Raw genomic sequence first — 20077 nt, forward strand, 5'->3', positions numbered from 1 at the left:
AGTAGTCCAGCAATCGAAGGACCTTCTTCCGTTCCCAGATATGCTAATGACACGGTCAGTTATGCATAATTACTGATCCAGGATCTGCAATAATTTGTTATGCCCAAAACAACCATCATTAGATTTTTCATCTGAAATCTGGGGGTTTGAGATTTCAAAACTTAACTTTTCAGACCACAGTTAAAATGTATCTTTGCTGACTGTATGCCAGTATCAGTTTAGAATTTCAGTCAGGCCCCAGTGCGCCTTTTTCAACCATAAACATTCTATCGTCTACAAGTCTTGTAATTTATGTAATTTGTAGTATATATACTGCATGTGGGAAACCACCACATCATACCATGTTGACCTAATTACAAATGTACACAATTTAGTCTCTATCGCTTCATATGTCAACCCAAATCAGTGAATGTTCCATCATGAGTTCATAATTATAGACATTAAATGTTTGTCCAACAATCATCATATGTATCACTACAATAATGCTAATAGTGGTGCTCCATCGACATCATCCTTCTACCAATATACTCACGCTCTCTCCTCTGGATGTGTCCAAACCATCAAAGTCTGCTCTCTCTAAAACATCGAACCTTGGCTGTCCCTCTGAGGAGCTCATTTCTAATTTTATCCAACCTGGTCACTCTGAGAGCGAACTTCAACATCTTCATTTCCCCCACCTCCAGCTCTGTTTCCAGTTGTCTCTTCAGTGCCACTGTCTCTAATCCGTGCATCATGGCTGGCCTTTTATAAACTCTGCCCTTCATCCTAGCAGAGACTCTTCTGTCACATAACACACCTGACACCTTCCTCCACCCGTTCCAACCTGCTTGGAGCCGTTTCTTCACTTCCTGACCACAGTCACCTGGACTGTTGACCCCAAGTTCTTAAAGTAATCCACCCTCACTATCTCTTCTCCCTGTAGCCTCACTCTTTCCCCACCACCCCTCTCATTCATGCACATATATTCTGTCTTACTTCGGCTAATCTTCATTCCTCTGCTTTCCAGGTGCTTTCCAGGTGCATGCCTCCATCTTTCTATCAAAGCTCCCTGCTTTCACTGCACATCACAATGTCATCTGAAAACATCATGGTCCACGGGGATTCCAGTCTAACCTCATCTGTCAACCTATCCATCACCACTGCAAACAGGAAGGGGCTCAGGGCTGATCCCTGATGCAGTCCCACCTCCACCTTAAATTCGTCTGTCACACCTACAGCACACCTCGCCGCTGTTCTACTGCCCTCATACATGTCCTGTATTATTCTAACATACTTCTCTGCCACACCAGACTTCCGCATGCAGTACCACAGTTCCTCTCTGGGTACACTGTCGTACAGTTTCTCTTGATCTACAAAGACACAATGTAGCTCCTTCTGACCTTCTCTGTACTTTTCCATCAACATACTCAAGGCAAATAATGCATCTGCGGTACTCTTTCTAGGCATGAATCCATACTGTTGGTCGCAAGTACTCACTTCTGTCCTGAGTCTAACCTCCACTACTCTTTCCCATAACTTCATTGTGTGGCTCATCAACTTTATTTCTCTCTAGTTCCCACAGCTCTGCACACCACCCTTGTTCTTAAAAATGGGCACCAGCACACTTTTCCTCCATTCCTCAGGCATATTCTCATGTGCTAGAATTCTATTGAACAAGCTGGTCAAAAACTCCACAGCCACCTCTCCAAGATGCTTCCATACCTCCACAGGAATGTCATCAGGACCAACTGCCTTTCTGTTTTTAATGCTCTTTAATGCCTTTCTAACTTCCCTCTTACTAATCATTGCCACTTCCTGATCCACCACACTTGCCTCTTCTACTCTTCCTTCTCTCTCATTTTCCTCATTCATCAACTCCTTGAAGTATTCTTTCCATCTATCTAGCACTGTCCTTAATCACCCTAACCAAAACTAAACTAAAACAAAACTCTTGCGCTACAACATCACAGCGTCATTCTAGTTAATCACTAATCCTCAAAAAAAAAATTTTTTCCCACAACTTATTTTCCCCTGCAGTAACAGCTCACAACGCATTAAATAAGTAATAACACACACACACACACAGATACATACAGTATCAACAGCGAACAACAGATCTTTCTGTTGTCAGTCTAACAACGCATTTTCATCAAACACACTCAAGATTCCAGCCTTCGTCTCTCAAACACCACACACATACCTGTAAATACACGCACCAACACATCAGGAATCAGCAGACCGCACAGTCACTCACACCAAGTCGTTTTTGTCCATGAGTTGAGCACGTCTTGTCAGTCAGATAGTCTTATTTCTTCAGTCTCAAGTACCTTTAAAGCTTTTTCGTCATTTTAATTGCTGTAAAGCACTTGTTGTTACATATTTAATGTATAAAAGGTGCTATATAAATAAATTTGCTTCAGTCATTTGACAGCATTTGAAACAACCATTGTTTCGAACAAAACTGTTAACACTGTGAGCGCAAACAAATCATGGTTTTGAACTCAGTGTTATGAATTGCGCATTTTCACAAAAAGATAAATTCAGGACACACATGAGTACTGTGTTGACTTGGAGCTATGGGACAATAAAACTATATATATAAAACTAATAGAATTAATATTCGATATCTATGAAATATAAATGTTCCAACTCAGCTAATAAAACGTAAAGCACATGCAAAAAGACCGAAAAAAAAAAAAAAAGATTATAATGTCATGAAACAAAAGTTGTATTCCTTTATTTGCACAGAAAATAAGTAACGAATAGGATGTATGTCTATAAATGGACGTAAATTCATCCAGTGAGATCGGTGGGTCATGAAAAAATTAGCAACAAGCTTTGGTGCTCATTTGAGAACCAGACCAACATTGTTATGTGCCACCCCTGTGTGTAATTATTTGTCTTGTATGTTTGTCTCCTTTTCTTGTATTTTTATCTATTTAGCTGCTGTCTCCTCAATGTACCAGTTAGCGCTTCTGCGTTTACGAACTCAAAAATGCTGAATCCACGCAGTGACAACGCAAACTGACTGTCATAGAAAGGTTTATCGATGTTCGGCTGAGCTGTTGTTACTGATTCCACTGGTTTTTATGCTGTTTAGTTCTAGTTTGGTGAAACTATCGTGAGCCAAATCAGTCGCAGCAGACATCCTGCTTCCATGTTATCAGTCCACTCCCGCAGACTGTCAATCACAAATCTAACACCGATACTGTTAAATACGCCCAACCGCAAATATGCGGGGGTCGGCTGGAAACACTGAAAAGCCACACGTAGAATGCTGACTAAGGACTGATTTAGTTGTTGCCTTCCTAGGAACTGTGATTCAACATCCACACTTCCCTATTTTTTTATCTAACCCATTACGTTTTTACCTTTTGTTTAGTATCTTGGGGCCTCGGAAGCTTCTAAATGCCGATGTAAAGATGAATTTATTGCAATGTCTGGCTTCAAGATAATTCCGTTTATGTTATGGCAATAAATGGGAGGGGCTTTCAGTGCCGTATCTACAAACCCAATTCCAATGAAGTTGCGACGTTGTGTTAAACATAAATAAAAACAGAATACAATTATTTGCAAATCATCCATCCATCCATCCATTTTCTGAGCCGCATCTCCTCACTAGGGTCGCGGGCATGGTGGAGCATATCCCAGCTATCATCGGGCAGGAGACGGGGTACACCCTGAACTGGTTGCCAGCCAATCGCAGGGCACATACAAACAAACAACCATTCGCACTCACATTCACACCTACGGGCAATTTAGAGTTGTCAATTAACCTACCATGCATGTTTTTTGGGATGTGGGAGGAAACCGGAGTGCCCAGAGAAAACCCACGCAGGCACAGGAAGAACATGCAAACTCCACACAGGCGGGGCCGGGGATTGAACCCCAGTCCTCAGAACTGTGAGGCAGATGCTCTAACCAGTCGTACACCGTGCCGCCGATTTGCAAATCATGTTCAACCTATATTTAATTGAATACAAGATATTTAATGTTCAAAGTGATAAACTTTATTGTTTTTAGCAAATAATCATTAACTTAGATAGGATAGGATAGGATATCACCAAATGGGCTCAGGAACACTTCAGAAAACCAATATCAGTAAATACAGTTCGGCGCTACAGCCGTAAGTGGAACTTGAAACTCTACTATGCAAAGCAAAAGCGATTTATCAACAACACCCAGAAAGGCCGCCGGCTTCTCTGGGCCCGAGCTCATCTAAGATGGACTGATGCAAAGTGGAAAAGTGTTCTGTGGTCCGAAGAGTCCACATTTGAAATTGTTTTTGGAAATTGTGGACGTGGTGTCCTCCGGGCTAAAGAGCAAAAGAACCATCCGGACTGTTATGGACGCAAAGTTCAAAAGCCAGCATCTGTGATGGTATGGGGCTATGTTAACGGTTAAAATCACTCTTCGTACTAGTTTCCAGTGACCTTCCACCTGAGTCACTCATGGCAGGACTGTTCACTGCATACATACTAATACGTCGCTCCTTGGTGGATCGCGAACGAAGAAGTTCAACGAAAGAATCACTCGTGTTTAACTGTACATTCTGTACATTCATGTCTCGCTTCACAGGAGCCACGATCCTGGTCTCAGAAACTGGTTTGGGTCGAATTCTCTCACAATTCCCTCCCCTCTGCATCCACTGGTGTATCGCCTTTTCACGTTGTGCATGGTTACCAACCATCTCTATTTCCTGTCATAGCCCCAGAGTCCACAGTTCCAGCGGCATTGACCTTGGTGAGACGCTGCAGGATGACCTGGGAGCGAGCCCGCGAGATGCTGCTGCGCCAGGGACGGTCCTACAAGACCGCAGCTGACCATAGGAGGACACCGGCCCGGAACTACAAAGTGGGTCAGCGAGTTTGGCTCTCCACCAAGCATATTCTACTCCGGGTGGAGTCCCGGAAGCTCGCTCCCAGGTTCGTTGGGCCCTTCCCCATCACAAAGATAATCAACCCTGTCACCGTGACACTGAGACTCCCTAAATTGATGCGGGTCCACCCTGCTTTCCACGTCAGCCTGCTCAAGCCCGCCCGGGAATCCCCTCTGGTCCCGCCTTCCAGGCACCCTCCTTCCCCCAGGTTCGTGGATGGGGGCCCTGTCTTCACTGTGAGGCTGCTGTTGTCGTCTCGTCGGAGGGGAGGGGAGGGGGTTTCAATATCTGGTGGACTAGGAGGGCTACGGGCCTGAGGAACGTTCATGGGTGCCGCCTGCGTTTATCGTGGATGACTCGCTCATTCGGGACTTCCACGTTGCGCATCCAGGGGCTCCGGGGCCGTCTGGGGCCGGCCGTTAAGGGGGGGGGGGGTTTACTGTCATGGGTGTGTGTTCCGGTTGTTGTTTTCCCCCTGTCTTGTACACACCTGCTCTTGAGAGCATCTTCACCACCTGTGCCTCGTTTACCTGCATTACCCCTTGCATTTAACCTCGTGTCTCATTCTTTTTAGTCGCCAGTTTGTTGTACCTTGTCGTCACGTTCCAGCATTCCTTGTTTCCACGTCACAGACTCACAGTAAGACTAGACCCTGTTCTGATTATCGACCTCGCCTTTTTGCTTCACATTTTTGGATACTGTTGCCTTTTTTGGATTGCCTACCTGTGTACCGACCTCTGCCTGTATACATATTAAACCTCTCTTTTTGAAACTGTCCATTTTTTTTGGAGTCATGCATTTTCTGAGTCCTATCCTCTTTCCGTTCATGACAGTATGTAGATAAACCAGCAAACTGCCTTCCAATGTCCTGTATGGAAAACATCATTAAACAAATCTAATCTCCAAATATTTTCTTCAAAAACTTTCGCTGAGGCTCTAAAACAGTGAAGAAGTAACAGTGTGATGGATGAAGCCCAAACATCCCAGGTTTTATTGTTTTATGATCGCTTAAGGAAGACATAATTATATCACGTGATCAAAACAAACCCCCCTAAAGGTAAAGGTCAAAGCCATAAACCTTTCAAAACACGATCTGTCAAGAGTTTAATGAAAGCCACATTCTCTATCTCTTATATGACTATCACTTTACATTGCTACACTGTATGTTGTTTTCTTCCCGGCATTTGGTACGTGCTAAATCAAATATCGTAATCCATGAATAAAAACAGTGAAACTTGATAGCAAGTAGAAGACTACTGCAGTCTCTCCAGTGTAATAAAGATAAAGATAAATTGTTCCAAATTCAGTATATAGGGCGTTTTTATTTCTTCGCAACAGACAAACAAGGGGGGACGGCGCCCAGGTAGGGGAAGCAGGGACTTCGGGTGGTCCATCTTGGCCAGACAAGGGGATCCACGGGCAGACTGATGTGCAGTTGTGGAGTCTCTTGGTGAGGGAGGGAAAAAGAGGGAAAAAGCTGATCAGTGTTTCTTAAAACTTAGTGTGAATAGTCTTGGGAGCGAGATGCGACTGACAGTACGACCACTCAAGACAATCTGGCGACGAGGTGGCGTTTGGGATCAGGTTAAGTACATCGTCGATGAAGATGAATTACAGCTGGTCCCGGCTCCAACTCGTCATTCTACTCCTGTTCATAGACACACCGATGAACACACACACACACACACGCGCTCACACACCCACACACACACACACACACGCACACGCACACACACTCCCAAAGAAGGAGGAGTTCAGGGTGCTGAGGCAGCAGCCCTCACAAGGTGTGGTTGTTTAATTTATACCTTATTGCCGCTATTATTTTGAAAAATAATGGGGCTCTCAACACATTGCAGAGCTATTAATTTGGATATACTGTAGTAAAAGTCAACTTTACAGTGTATGTTGTGTAATTTCTGATGAAATATATCAGTATAGTCTACATTCCCAATTTAGAGTGAACTGATAGGAGTATAACCACAAAATGTGAACTTGTGCAGAACTATTGAAGACATAAAGACAAAAAAACCAAAACAAAATCAGTAGTCCATTGTTTAAGACAGTGATTCCTAACCAGGTTGCTGTGGCAGCAGCACCTTAACACACTGTGAGAAATCAGGGGTCCTGAAGAAAATTATCCAGTTTCACTGATATATTCTTTGCAAATTATTGTAATAATTACAAACATCAACCAGTTCAGGGTGTACCCCGCCTCCTGCCCGATGACAGCTGGGATAGGCTCCAGCACGCCCGCGACCCTAGTGAGGAGAAGCGGCTCAGAAAATGGATGGATGGAATGACAAACATATTTTTTGTTCATTTAAATATTTAATCAATATCTCGTGAAAGCAATTAAATGATCTTCCACTAGATATTGATATCGCTGTGCATGGACCCCCCTGTGACCAACCCTCCGTACAGTTACAATGGAGTGCTGTAGTAACGTTTGTGTAACATTGCGTCAATGTAAAGGCCACATCATGTGCTGACTTGAAATAATCTTAGTCTCTGGTCAGGCTTTAGAATGGAAATGGGAATACAATTAATAAATACCGTGGATACATAAATACAGTGAATCAATATGTACAATAGCCCCTAGTAAATTCAATGTAGTTTTGGCGTTGCGGTTTACTGCTTTGAGTGGACAAATAATTGCAAGGATTTTCAATACGCTTGCCAAGCAGACAGGATATCCGGTCAAACCGGAAAACAAGGTTGTCTTCAGGATAGAGGATTCTCCGTACTAATGTCAACCAGAATGGAACATATGCAGTTAGTACAAATAAATATTGGGGGAGAAGATATACTACACTGTTTCTTCCGTTTTGTTTGAAGAATGTTCATTTTTACGCTTTAGTGAGTCGTCGACCTACGCCAAGAGAGGTTGGTTGAACTGCTAGTGCGTTAGCTCCTCCAACGTGGAGTCCCGAGCCGCCACCTGTCACCTTTTTTTTTTTTTTTTTAAATGGCCCACAATTAGGCAGTTGTTGACCTATCAAAGCTGTGCGGGTTATTCCGCGTCTAAATGCCCGAACAGGGACCAAGGATGAATGGGTTTTCTTTCAGAGAACTATGCTGGCTATTCTGTTGTCCGCCCTGTCCCAGTCGCATCGCGGCAAAACTAGCTTTCCTTCCACCGGAGCCCACGTACTCGGTCCATACCGATGCTAATGGAGGAACGAGCTTGCATTTAACCGAACGGGCGGACTGGCAGTACTCTCAGCGTGAACTCGATGTGGTGGAGGTATTTAGCACCAGAAGCAGTCGCGGTAACCGGGTACAAACCATGTTTGTGCGTTGCGCGCCCAACAGCCGCTACACTCTACTCTTTTCCCATGGAAACGCTGTGGACTTGGGACAGATGTGCAGTTTTTACATCGGCTTAGGCTCCAGGATCAACTGCAACGTGTTTTCTTACGACTACTCGGGCTATGGAGTCAGTACCGGCAAGCCCTCTGAGAAGAATATGTATGCGGATATCGAGGCGGCCTGGCAGGTCCTGCGGAACAAGTGAGTTGGAACCATGCAAGTAAATTCGGGAAGTTATCTCACATATCTTTGCCTGTTTATGTATTTCACAATGTAGCTGTCCCTCCCCTTATTTTATTATAGCTAGAACTAGACAAGTTATTGCAAAAGGAATTGCAGTATGAATTGATACACTACTAGGTATGTTACTAAAATTTTCAGGATATGGGTGTTTATTTGATTTCGAGTACTTTTGATTTTCGTTTCTGTCATCATCACCACACTGCACGTGCATGTAATGACGTGATTGTAATGACATTTCAAAGTTTTTAGCGAACTGTGCTTTGCTGGTAGAGTTAGCTGAAATGTTTCTTTTAGCTAGCTAGTCCTGTACAACATTTTATGATTATCAAGTTTTTACAGGAAAATATTTAAACATATTAACACTACAAGTCGTTTGGTAATGAGATGCAATAAAAATATTGTGACTTAAAGGTACAAATGAGGAAAAAAAATCATTTTCCGGTTATCAAAATGTCTGACTTCTGTCTGCCCTAGCATGTGCTCGACTGACAAGACAAAATGACACAGGGAATTAAAGGATCAGATTTTGAATAAACTTCATTGATCTGAAAACGGTCGATGTGGTGGTAATGACAGCAACTATAAGGGACAGACATCCATCCATCCATTCATCCATTTTCTACCACTTATCCGAGGTTGGGTCGCGGGGGCAATAGCTTTAGCAGGGACGCCCAGACTTCCCTCTCCCCAGCCACTTCATCCAGCTCTTCCGGGGGATCCTGAGGTGTTCCCAGGCCAGCAGAAGGATGTAGTCTCTCCAGCGTATCCTGGGTCGTCTCCGGGGTCTCCTCCCAGTGGGACGTGCCCGGAACACTTCACCAGGGAGGCGTCCGGGAGGCATCCGAATCAGATGCCCCAGCCACCTCATCTGGCTCCTCTCGATGTGGAGGAGCAGCGGCTCTACTCTGAAATCCTCCCGGATGACCGAACTTCTCACCCTATTTCTAAGGGAGATCCCGGACACCCCGCAGAGGAAACTCATTTCGGCCGTTTGTATCCGGGATCTTGTTCTTTAGCGAACTGTGCTTTGTTGGTAGAGTTAGCTTAAATTTTTCTTTTAGCTAGCTAGTCCTGTACAACATTTTTATATGATAATCACGTTTTTACAGGAAAATATTAAAACATTAACACTACAAGTCGTTTGGTAATGACATGCAATAAAAATGTTGTGACTTAAGGGTACAAATGAGAAAAGAAATTTCTCTTCCGGTTATCAAAATGTCTGACTTCTGTCTGCCCTAGCATGTGCTCGACTGACAAGACAAAATGACACAGGGAGTTAAAGGATCAGATTTTGAACAAACTTAATTGATCTGAAAACGGTCGATGTGGCGGGAATGACAGCAACTATAAGGGACAGACATCCATCCATCCATTTTCTACCACTTATCCGAGGTCGGGTCTAGGGGGCAATAGCTTTAGCAGGGACGCCCAGACTTCCCTCTCCCCAGCCACTTCATCCAGCTCTTCCGGGGAATCCTGAGGTGTTCCCAGGCCAGCAGAAAGATGTAGTCTCTCCAGCGTGTCCTCGGTCGTCTCCGGGGTCTCCTCCCAGTGGGACGTGCCCGGAACACCTCACCAGGGAGGCATCCGGGAGGCATCCGAATCAGATGCCCCAGCCACCTCATCAGGCTCCTCTCGAGGTGGAGGAGCAGCGGCTCTACTCTGAAATCCTCCCAGATGACCGAGCTTCTCACCCTATTTCTAAGGGAGATCCCGGACACCCCGCGGAGGAAACTAATTTCGGCCGCTTGTATCCGGGATCTTGTTCTTTCGATGACGACCCACAGCTCGTGACCATAGGTGAGGGTAGGAACATAGATCGACCGGTAAATTGAGAGCTTCGCCTTTCGGCTTAGCTCCTTCTTTACCACAACGGACCGATACAAAGTCTGCATCACTGCAGACGCTGCACCGATCCGCCTGTCGCTCTCCCGTTCCATTCTTCCCTCACTCGTGAACAAGACCCCAAGATACTTGAACTCCTCCACTTGGGGCAGGATCTCAGCCCCGACCTGGAGAGGGCATGCCACCCTTTTCCGACTGAGGACCATGGTCTCAGATTTGGAGGTGCTGATTCTCATCCCAGCCGCTTCACACTCAGCTGCGAACTGCTCCAGTGAGAGTTGGAGCTCACGGCTTGATGAAGCCAACAGATGCAATACTGAGGCCACCAAACCGGACCCCCTCTACGCCTTGGCTGCGCCTAGAAATTCTGTCCATAAAAGTTATGAACAGAATCGGCGACAAAGGGCAGCCTTAATTGCATTGACTGAAAACTGTTAACTGACATTTCCACAAATATTCATGAGCTGTAACAACACAGGGAGAAAGGAAAGGTGGTAATAGATGCTTTTCTATAATAATATCCCTGGTTGGTAATTTTTTTATGCAAATATAGCCTACGTGGTGCTGCTTGTAGAACAAATCATAGTTAGGTTTAGGTTCCTTGAAAAAAAAAAAAAATGATATGACGCGAATGCCAATTGGAATTATATAACATAACTAGGAAATGTTGAAAAAAACAAACATAAAAAACTAAAAAACATGTCATACATCCATACATCCATCCATTTTCTCCCGCTTATCCGAGGTCGGGTCGCGGGGGCAGTAGCTTTAGCAGGGACGTCCAGACTTCCCTCTCCTCAGCCACTTCATTGAGCTCTTCCGGGGGGATCCCGAGGCGTTCCCAGGTCAGCCGAAGGATGAAGTCTCTCCAGCGTGTCCTGGGCCGTCCCCGGGGTCTCCTCCCGGTGGGACGTGCCCGGAACACCTCACCAGGGAGGCGTCCGGGAGGCATCCGAATCAGATGCCCCAGCCACCTCATCAGGCTCCTCTCGAGGTGGAGGAGCAGCGGCTCTACTCTGAAATCCTCCCAGATGACCGAGCTTCTCACCCTATTTCTAAGGGAGATCCCGGACACCCCGCGGAGGAAACTCATTTCGGCCGCTTGTGTCCGGGATCTTGTTCTTTCGATGACGACCCACAGCTCTTGATCATAGGTGAGGGTAGGAACATAGATCATCCGGGAAATTGAGAGCTTCGCCTTTCGGCTTAGCTCCTTCTTTACCACAACGGACCGATACAAAGTCCGCATCACTGCAGACGCTGCACCGATCCGCCTGTCGCTCTCCCGTTCCATTCTTCCCTCACTCGTGAACAAGACCCCATGATACTTGAACTCCTCCACTTGGGGCAGGATCTCATCCCCGACCTGGAGAGGGCACGCCACCCTTTTCTGACTGAGGACCATATTCTCAGATTTGGAGGTGCTGATTTTCATCCCAGCTGTTTCACTCAGCTGCGAACTGCTCCAGTGAGAGTTGGAGGTCACGGCTTGATGAAGCCAACAGAACCACATCATCTGCAAGAAGCAGAGATGCAATACTGAGGCCACCAAACCAGACCCCTTCTATTCCTCGGCTGCACCTAGAAATTCTGTCCATAAAAGTTATGAACAGAATTGGTGACAAAGGACAGCATTGGCGGAGTCCAACCCTCACCGGAAACGAGTCCGACTTACTGCCGGATATGCGGACCAAACTCTGACTCCAGTCGTACAGGGACCGAACAGCCCGTATCAGGGGGTTCGATACCCCATACTCCCGAGGGACACGGTCGAACGCCTTCTCCAAGTCCACAAAACACATGTAGACTGGCTGGGCGAACTCCCATGCATCCTCGAGGACCCTGCCAAGGCTGAAGAGCTGGTCCACTGTTCCACGGCCAGGACGAAAGCCACACTGCTCCTCCTGAATCTGAGATTCAACTTCCCGACGGACCCTCGTCTCCAGCACCCCTGAATAGACTTTATCAGGGAGGCTGAGGCGTGTGATCCCCCTGTAGTTGGAACACACCCTCTGGTGACCCTTCTTAAAAAGGAGATCCTTGAGGAACTCCGGGCGACTCTCATCCACCCGTGCGGCTTTGCAACCGAGGAGCTTGTTAACCACCTCTGTGACCTCAACCCCAGAGAAAGGAGAGCCCGCCTCAGAGAACCCAGACTCTGCTCCCTCATGGGAAGGCGTGTCGGTGGAATTGAGGAGGTCTTTGAAGTATTCTCCCCACTGGCTCACAACGTCCCGAGTCGAGGTCAGCAGCGCCACAATCCCCAATATATACACAGTGTTGATGGTGCACTGCTTCCCCCTCCTGAGACGCCGGATAGTGGACCACAATTTCCTCGAAGCTGTCCGGAAGTCTTTCTCCATGGCCTTACCGAACTCCTCCCATGCCCGAGTTTTTGCTTCAGGGACCACCAAAGCTGCATTCCGCTTGGCTAGCCGGTACCCATCAGCTGCGTCAGGAGTCGCACAGGCCACAAAGGACCGATAGGACTCCTTCTTCAGCTTGACGGCATCCCTCACCGTTGGTGTCCACCAACGGGTTCAGGGATTGCCGCCACCTTACGGCCACAGCTCCGGTCGGCCGCCTCAGCAATGGTCCACTCGGACTCGATTTCCCCCGTCTCCCCCGGAACATGAGAAAAGTTCTGTCGGAGGTGGGAGTTGAAACTCCTTCTGACAGCGGATTCCGCCAGACTTTCCCAGCAGACCCTCACAATACGTTTGGGCCTGCCACGTCGGACCGGCATCTTCCCCCACCATCGGAGCCAACTCACCACCAGGTGGTGATCAGTTGACAGCTCCGGCCCTCTCTTGTGAGGCGGTAATGACAGCCACTATCAGGGACAGACATATTTGAGTCAAAATAAAAAACTGAATTTTAAATGTTTTGTACATATGATGAGAAATCATTAATTCTGTTATATTTTAAGGAATTTATGGTAAAAGTTACACCATTTTAGCCTTTTTTTAGTAGAAAGATAGAGCTTCATATATCCAAACCCTGTGTTAGGGACAGGGTGAAAACTATAAAATACCACAATAAAACTGCTCACAAAATGTCAAAATATACTAATATTAACATGAAATTTTAGACAACTCATTATTATTATTATTATTATTTTTTTTTCTCCTATTCTTTAAATTTTACATCAAGGAAACAAAAAGGGGGCGGCACGGTGGCCGACTGGTTAGAGCGTCAGCCTCACAGTTCAATCCCTGGCCCTGCCTGTGTGAAGTTTGCATGTTCTCCCCGTGCCTGCGTGGGTTTTCTCCGGGCACGCCGGTTTCCTCCCACATCCCAAAAACATGCATTAATTGGAGACTCTAAATTGCCCGTAGGTGTGACTGTGAGTGCGAATGATTGTTTGTTTGTATGTGCCCTGCGATTGGCTGGCAACCAGTTCAGGGTGTACACCGCCTCCTGCCCGATGACAGCTGGGATAGGCTCCAGCACGCCCGCGACCCTAGTGAGGAGAAGCGGCTCAGAAAATGGATGGATGGATGGATGGAAACAAAAAGGCCCGTAATAAATTAAACACCCATATATCCAAATCGAGGTGTGAAATAAAATAAAACATAGTTTGTAAGAATCGGATTATGGATTATGGATTTCATGCCACTTTTAATGTCACAAATCGCCCTACATTTTCTTGCTATGTATTACCTTGCGCAAAACAATGAGAAAACAAGATTTTGATGGACCACCACTAAATTTACGTGCCCAAAATCCAGCACAGCTAAATGGAAAAATATATTTTTTTTTTCTGGATTTAGAAATCTACCTAAAAGTCCTGTTGCTAAGTCTGGGTAAATTCTCATTCAGCCAGTTGATGAGAGGCAACTGGACACGCACTCACCATGAAATTAAACCTCTTTTGAAATTGGAATACCAACACCACAAAAATAGCTACAGAAAAACACTTCTATTGTGTGTGTGTGTGTGTGTGTGTGTGTGTGTGTGTGGAGGGGGAGGGATTTTACTTGCATTGTTTAATTTACTCAGACGTCAAAAACAGATGGGAAAATTTTATTTCCCGTATTTTCACGACCATAAGGCGCACTTAAGTCTTAAATTTTCTCCAAAATGGTATATATATATATATATATATATATATATATATATATATTTATTTTTTTAATATAGTCAGCCAGAGCTGCGAGGAATGCAAATTTATCAATGTCCTCTTACCGTCATTCCTGTCATATTGTGTTGCGTGTTTTTGTTTACACATGGACAAAAGTCCTGTTTTTTTTTTTTGTATTGCTCATTTAAAAAGAAAAAGAAAAGACCATTCAAGCAACAGGTTTTTCCTTGAGTTTTTGAGATTGTAAGGTGAAAGCTGCAGCTGGCTACTAGTGTGGTGAATGGGTGCCAACAACGAGAAAATGAAATGCCAGTGTTGAGAAGCTAAAAGCTCATCAGTAACATATTGGAGGGTGGGGGGTTGAGGACTATGAACTCGTTCATTTTTTGGAAAGGTGAAGTGAACTTTGAACTTGTTCGCGTATAAACTGAACTTTCCCAACACTGATCCTGTATTATTTCACAAAGCAATGTATATCGTAGGTTTAAAAAAAAATTGCAATGTCATTTTTTTTCCAATATCGTGCAGCCCTATTAGGTACTCTTTCAATGCATGCATCTTTATTTCTTGATGAGATTTAATTGAATGTTCTTAGTCTCTGCTTTGTCAACACAGGTATGGGGTAACACCAGAGAACATCATCCTCTATGGTCAGAGTATTGGCACTGTGCCTACCATTGACCTCGCTGCTCGCTATGAATGTGCAGCCATCATCCTGCACTCGCCACTCATGTCGGGGCTTCGAGTGGCTTTCCCTAACACGCGCAAGACCTACTGCTTTGATGCTTTCCCCAGGCGAGTCTCTCTCACACACCCACGTGAGCTCGTGTACGCACATACACATCTGGCCTCTCAAGTTGTTGAGTGGACTGGAATTAAAGTATCTCGCAATAAATCATACTTAATACTTCCCACATTGCAAAAGTTATTTTTCCACCCAAATTGTTTTCCAGGCTGCTACAAAGCTTAGAAATATATTTTTCTTAAAATGTTACTCGGTGACATCCCTTGAATGTTTTTCAGAATTAGGGTCTTGGAAAATACATTCAGTAATTGAATAGGCAGACCTTTACAACTAAATTGTGTTCTTCAAACATCAACGAACCAGCAGGCATATAATGTATAATGCTGACACCTTGAATAGTGTCCAAGATATAACGTACTTCATCAGTAATCTGTCTCTGACAAACCTGTCACTCCGTGACACTATATTATGCTGTCCATAATGCACTCAACAGCCATCCATCCATTTTCCATACTGCTTATCCTCACTAGGGTCGCGGGCGTGCTGGAGCCTATCCCAGCTATCTTTGGGCGAGAGGCGTGGTACACCCTGAACTGGTTGCCAGCCAATCCCAGGCCACATATAACAATCAATCATTCACACTCACATTCACACCTATGGGCAATTTAGAGTCTTCAATCAACCTACCACGCATGTTTTTGGGATGTGGGAGGAAACCGGAGTACCTGCAGAAAACCCACGCAAACACGGGGAGAACATACAAGCTCCACACACATCAGGGCGGATTTGAACCCCGATCCTCAGAACTGTGAGGCAGATCTGGTAACCCGTCGTCCACCGTGCCGCTAGGCAGCATGTACACCAAAAATGGTTTTAACAAAAAATTATTTTGAACATAGATGGAATGAGTTGGCTAATTTAAAAGACCATTCAAATTGCATCAGCCATACTGCAAAAAGAGAAAATTTGAAATTAAGGCAAGTAATTGAATTCATTGCCAACTCAGTGAGAGGCCCTGTTTAGTGACGTCATTTTTTTTTTAACGGTTCTAAAAATGTCTGGGAGAAGAAATCAGCTTTGCTGGCAAATGATATGTAATGCAGAGGGTCCAAATAAATTTATAAAACTCAAACATTGGAATTTTAACAATATATATTTTTTCTCAAGTGGTCACAAAAAATATAGAAAGGCTCATGTGTGCTAAAGATCCCGATTCTAACCAACAATCTCTGTCTCTTTGCTCTCCATAGTATTGACAAGGTGTCCAAGGTGGCATCCCCAGTGTTGGTGATCCACGGTACAGAGGATGAAGTGATTGACTTCTCCCATGGCTTAGCCATGTATGAGCGCTGCCCCCTTGCCGTCGAGCCCCTCTGGGTGGAAGGAGCAGGCCACAATGACATTGAGCTCTATGCACAATACCTGGAGAGACTCAAGCAGTTCATTTCCTTTGAGCTTCACACGTCCTCCTGAGTTGGGGCCCAGCACACACAGGCCAGGGTTCAACTCGACAGTCTTCTGTCAGGGCTGCTGTTTCTTGCAACATGTATCCTGACATCTTCTCCTTATAAGCTCCTAACTTCATCCCCAAATAGAGACAGCACTGTAGTAAACATATCACATGACATTCCCATGTCTTTGGAGACACTTTAGGGATGTAATGAAAGGTGTACTCTCCAGCTCAATGTCCTTGGTCCGCACACACCTTATCAATTTTTTTGTTGAACTAAGAACTCTAGCCTGTCACATTTACTTATTCTTATCAGTTCATACTGGGATGCCTGCCTGCTGAGAGTCTGACATGCTCAAACTTGATTCATATATTTTATACTAGGACGGGGGAAAAAAATCATTTTTCCACCTCAAGTGACAATTCAAGTTTTTACATTTTCTGTATTCCTGGGTTTTATTTTCAGGGCTGATCAAACAAAGGCACTTTTATTGTGCATCTACCTTCAGGAATTAGATTTCTCTGCTCTTCTTCAAGCATTCCAGTTTTTTCTTTATTGTATGAGAATTTTTATTTTTTATTTTCTAAATCACAGGCATCTACTACATTTTATACTACTTTTATAGTTGTGGTCTTTGTAGCCCTAATGACTGCTACCCTCCGGTCCAAGAAGAAGGTGCATACAGATGCTGTATGTTAACAAACAAGTTGCTCAACAACATTGCAACACACGTTGAGAAATATGGACGCTTGCCTCAACAAAATAGAAATAGCAATATCAGGGTATTCTTTTGCTAACCAGAGATCATGTGTTTCTTCAGATTTATCTTTTACTGAACTGTAATGTGTGGTCTATGTCAAACACAATGTTGTCACTTTTTGGGTGTACCTCTTCTACCTTTACACTCCAAATAAACCTTAAACTCAGACAGTTCCCAGAAACCTTTTTGCCTACAGGGCGGCTCTAGCGATGTATCAGAGGACTTATACATGCTGCTGTTTTTTGTTTGAGATTCAGTCAGTCAAACACTGTGAAAGCTGGGGAAAACAATGAAATATTTGTAAGCTACGGAACCTCGGATTTAAGCTTGTCCACCACCATCCTTGTCAGGATGAGTCCCATACTCCCATTGGATAGACATTAGTCCAACTGTACTGTCCTTAAAAAATATATTGCTTGCTGAGCCCCTGTGGAGGTTTGCAGTTTCTTTTTGGATCACACTCTAAAGAAATGAGAACAAAACTTAAGCAGCTTAATTACTTCTTGTTTAGGTGGTCATTTTTACTGACAGCGTTTAAAATTATTTTCCCTTTCTTTTTGCTATGGAAGAAAAGGGCATACAAAACTAAAAACTAAAATGACACGCAACTCAAAAGTCGAACACTGAGCATGAAGTATATTGTTGAAAATGTAGAAATGAGAGGGGTAATGTTTGAGGGGTAGTAATTTGATTGTGAAGTGATTTGTCATTATATTCGTGGTATGTCATTGGCTAGCCTTTTTTGGTGGCTCTTTTGAATGGTTTGGAAGGCCCCACTTTAGTTTTGGTGGCTGTTTTGATGCTTGATATTTCTATAATTACTATTTTAAATGTTGCTAGATTGATGTTCTATAAAGTCACTCATCAATACTAATATGTACAATGTGCTGCCTAGTCTCACTGACACTGGAATCATTTATGCAAGTATAGAGCAAAATGGCACTAGAAAGCAGATTTTGGTAATAATATGCCTTAAACATTGTTTTGAAATTGTTGCAAAAAAGCAACACACAATGTATGTTTAAATGCTTAAAGAATAAAGACTGCAAGAAAATGAATTAATGCATGTTTCACTGTGTTTTTAAGATTTTGTTTAAAGGACTTAACGTTAACCTACTGCATAATTATGGAAAAACATGGCCTCACCTTATGACATGGCACTGAAACTTGTTGATCTACAGTGGAAAGAAAAAGGTGACCCCTTGGAAATTTCTTGAATTTATGCATAAAATGGTCATGAAATGTCATCTGATCTTCATCTAAATCACAAGAATAAACAGTCTTCTTAAACTAATACTACACAAACAATTCTGTATTTTTATTGAAAATAGACATTCACAGGATGGGGAAAAAAAGGTGAACCTCTAGGCTATGGATTCTCCAAGAGCTAATTATAGGTGTGAGCCAACCTGGAGTCCAATCAATGAGACAAGATTGGAGGTGTGGGTTCAACCTGTTCTGGCTACTGGAATACACATCCCATGTTAGAATTTTCTCCTGTCAAGAAGCAGTGCCGAATGTGTACCATGCCTTGCTCAAAAGATCTCTCAGATGTACAGTTAACATTTGTTGACTTTTATGAAGCTGGGAAAGGTTAAAAAAGTATATTTTTAGTATCTATATTGATTATCATCAGTCCATGGTTAAACAAATTGATGATAAATGGATAAAGTTCAACACTTTTGCTTCTCTGGCTGTTCTGTAAAGATGACCGCAAGAGCTAAAGTCTTACAGAAATTACTGGCACATGCCAACATCTCTTAACAAATTTACCAAATGTGAAACATTAAACAAAATTGGGGTTCATAGAAGAACACCAAGGAGGAAGCCATTGCTCTCTCTAAAAAAATTAAATAAAACATTGCTGCACATTTACAATTTGCTAAAGTGGACTTAGATATGCTCTAAAAAAAGGGTAATAAAGGGTACTTGGATGTTCTACAGCACTACTGGTAAAATATTCTGTGGACAGATGAAACCAGAGTTGAATTGTTTGGGAGGAATACGCAATGCCATGTGTGGAAGAAAAATGGCACGGCACACCAATGTGTTATCCCAACTGTGAAGCATGGTGGAGGGAGCATCATGGTATGGGCGTGCTTCATTCCCTCAGGGCCAGGACAGCTGGCTATCATCAATGGAAAAATGAATTCAAAAGTTGAAGATATTTTGGAAAAACTTGAGGCCATCTGTGCAACAATTAAAACTCAAATGAGAAGGGGTGTTGCAACAGGACACTGATCCAAAACACAGAAGCATATCAACAACAGAATGGCTTCAGAACAAGAAAAGAAGTTTTTTTTGGAGTGGCCCACTCAAAGTCCTGACCTCAACCCAATTGAGATGTTGTGGCATGACCTCAAGAGGCCTAGGTTTTGTAAAGAGGAACAGTCCAAAATTCATCCTGATTGCAGCTGCAGCTACAAGAAGCATTTGATTGAGTTTATAGCTGCACAACACAAATTGAGGGTTTGATCCAGATTAAAACCAAGATTGGATTTCATGATCAACAACCCCAATTCCAATGAAGTTGGGGCATTGTGTTAAACATAAATAAAAACAGAATACAATGATTTGCAAATCATGTTCAACCTATATTTAATTGAATACTTGACAAAGACAAGATATATAATGTTCAAACTGATAAACTTGATTGTTTTTCGCAAATAATCATTAACTTAGAATTTTATGGCTGCAACACATTCCAAAAAAGATGTGACAGGTGGCCAAAAAGACAGAATGTTGAGGAATGCTCATGAAACACCTGTTTGGAACATCC

General features: G+C 43.8%; 1 protein-coding gene across 1 annotated transcript; it reads left to right on the forward strand.

Moving 5' to 3' along the window:
- The first annotated feature begins 7551 nt into the window (after window positions 1-7551).
- Window positions 7552-18486, forward strand: abhd17c (abhydrolase domain containing 17C, depalmitoylase). Its single transcript, XM_061670567.1, has 3 exons — window positions 7552-8368; window positions 14958-15137; window positions 16338-18486. Exons 1-3 carry the CDS (start codon window positions 7884-7886, stop codon window positions 16558-16560), a joined length of 888 nt encoding a protein of 295 aa, XP_061526551.1. The 5' UTR covers window positions 7552-7883; the 3' UTR covers window positions 16561-18486.
- Window positions 18487-20077: the final 1591 nt, after the last annotated feature.

The sequence above is a fragment of the Phycodurus eques genome, chromosome 2, assembly GCF_024500275.1.
Source record: "Phycodurus eques isolate BA_2022a chromosome 2, UOR_Pequ_1.1, whole genome shotgun sequence".
Lineage (NCBI taxonomy): Eukaryota > Metazoa > Chordata > Actinopteri > Syngnathiformes > Syngnathidae > Phycodurus > Phycodurus eques.

Excerpts from the sequence above, each read along its gene's own strand:
- abhd17c (XM_061670567.1), top strand. The coding sequence starts at position 7,884 with ATGCCCGAACAGGGACCAAGGATGAATGGGTTTTCTTTCAGAGAACTA. Across the intron at positions 8,369-14,957 it reads TGGCAGGTCCTGCGGAACAA|GTATGGGGTAACACCAGAGA; the intron begins GTGAGTTGGAAC and ends TTGTCAACACAG. Across the intron at positions 15,138-16,337 it reads TGCTTTGATGCTTTCCCCAG|TATTGACAAGGTGTCCAAGG; the intron begins GCGAGTCTCTCT and ends TGCTCTCCATAG.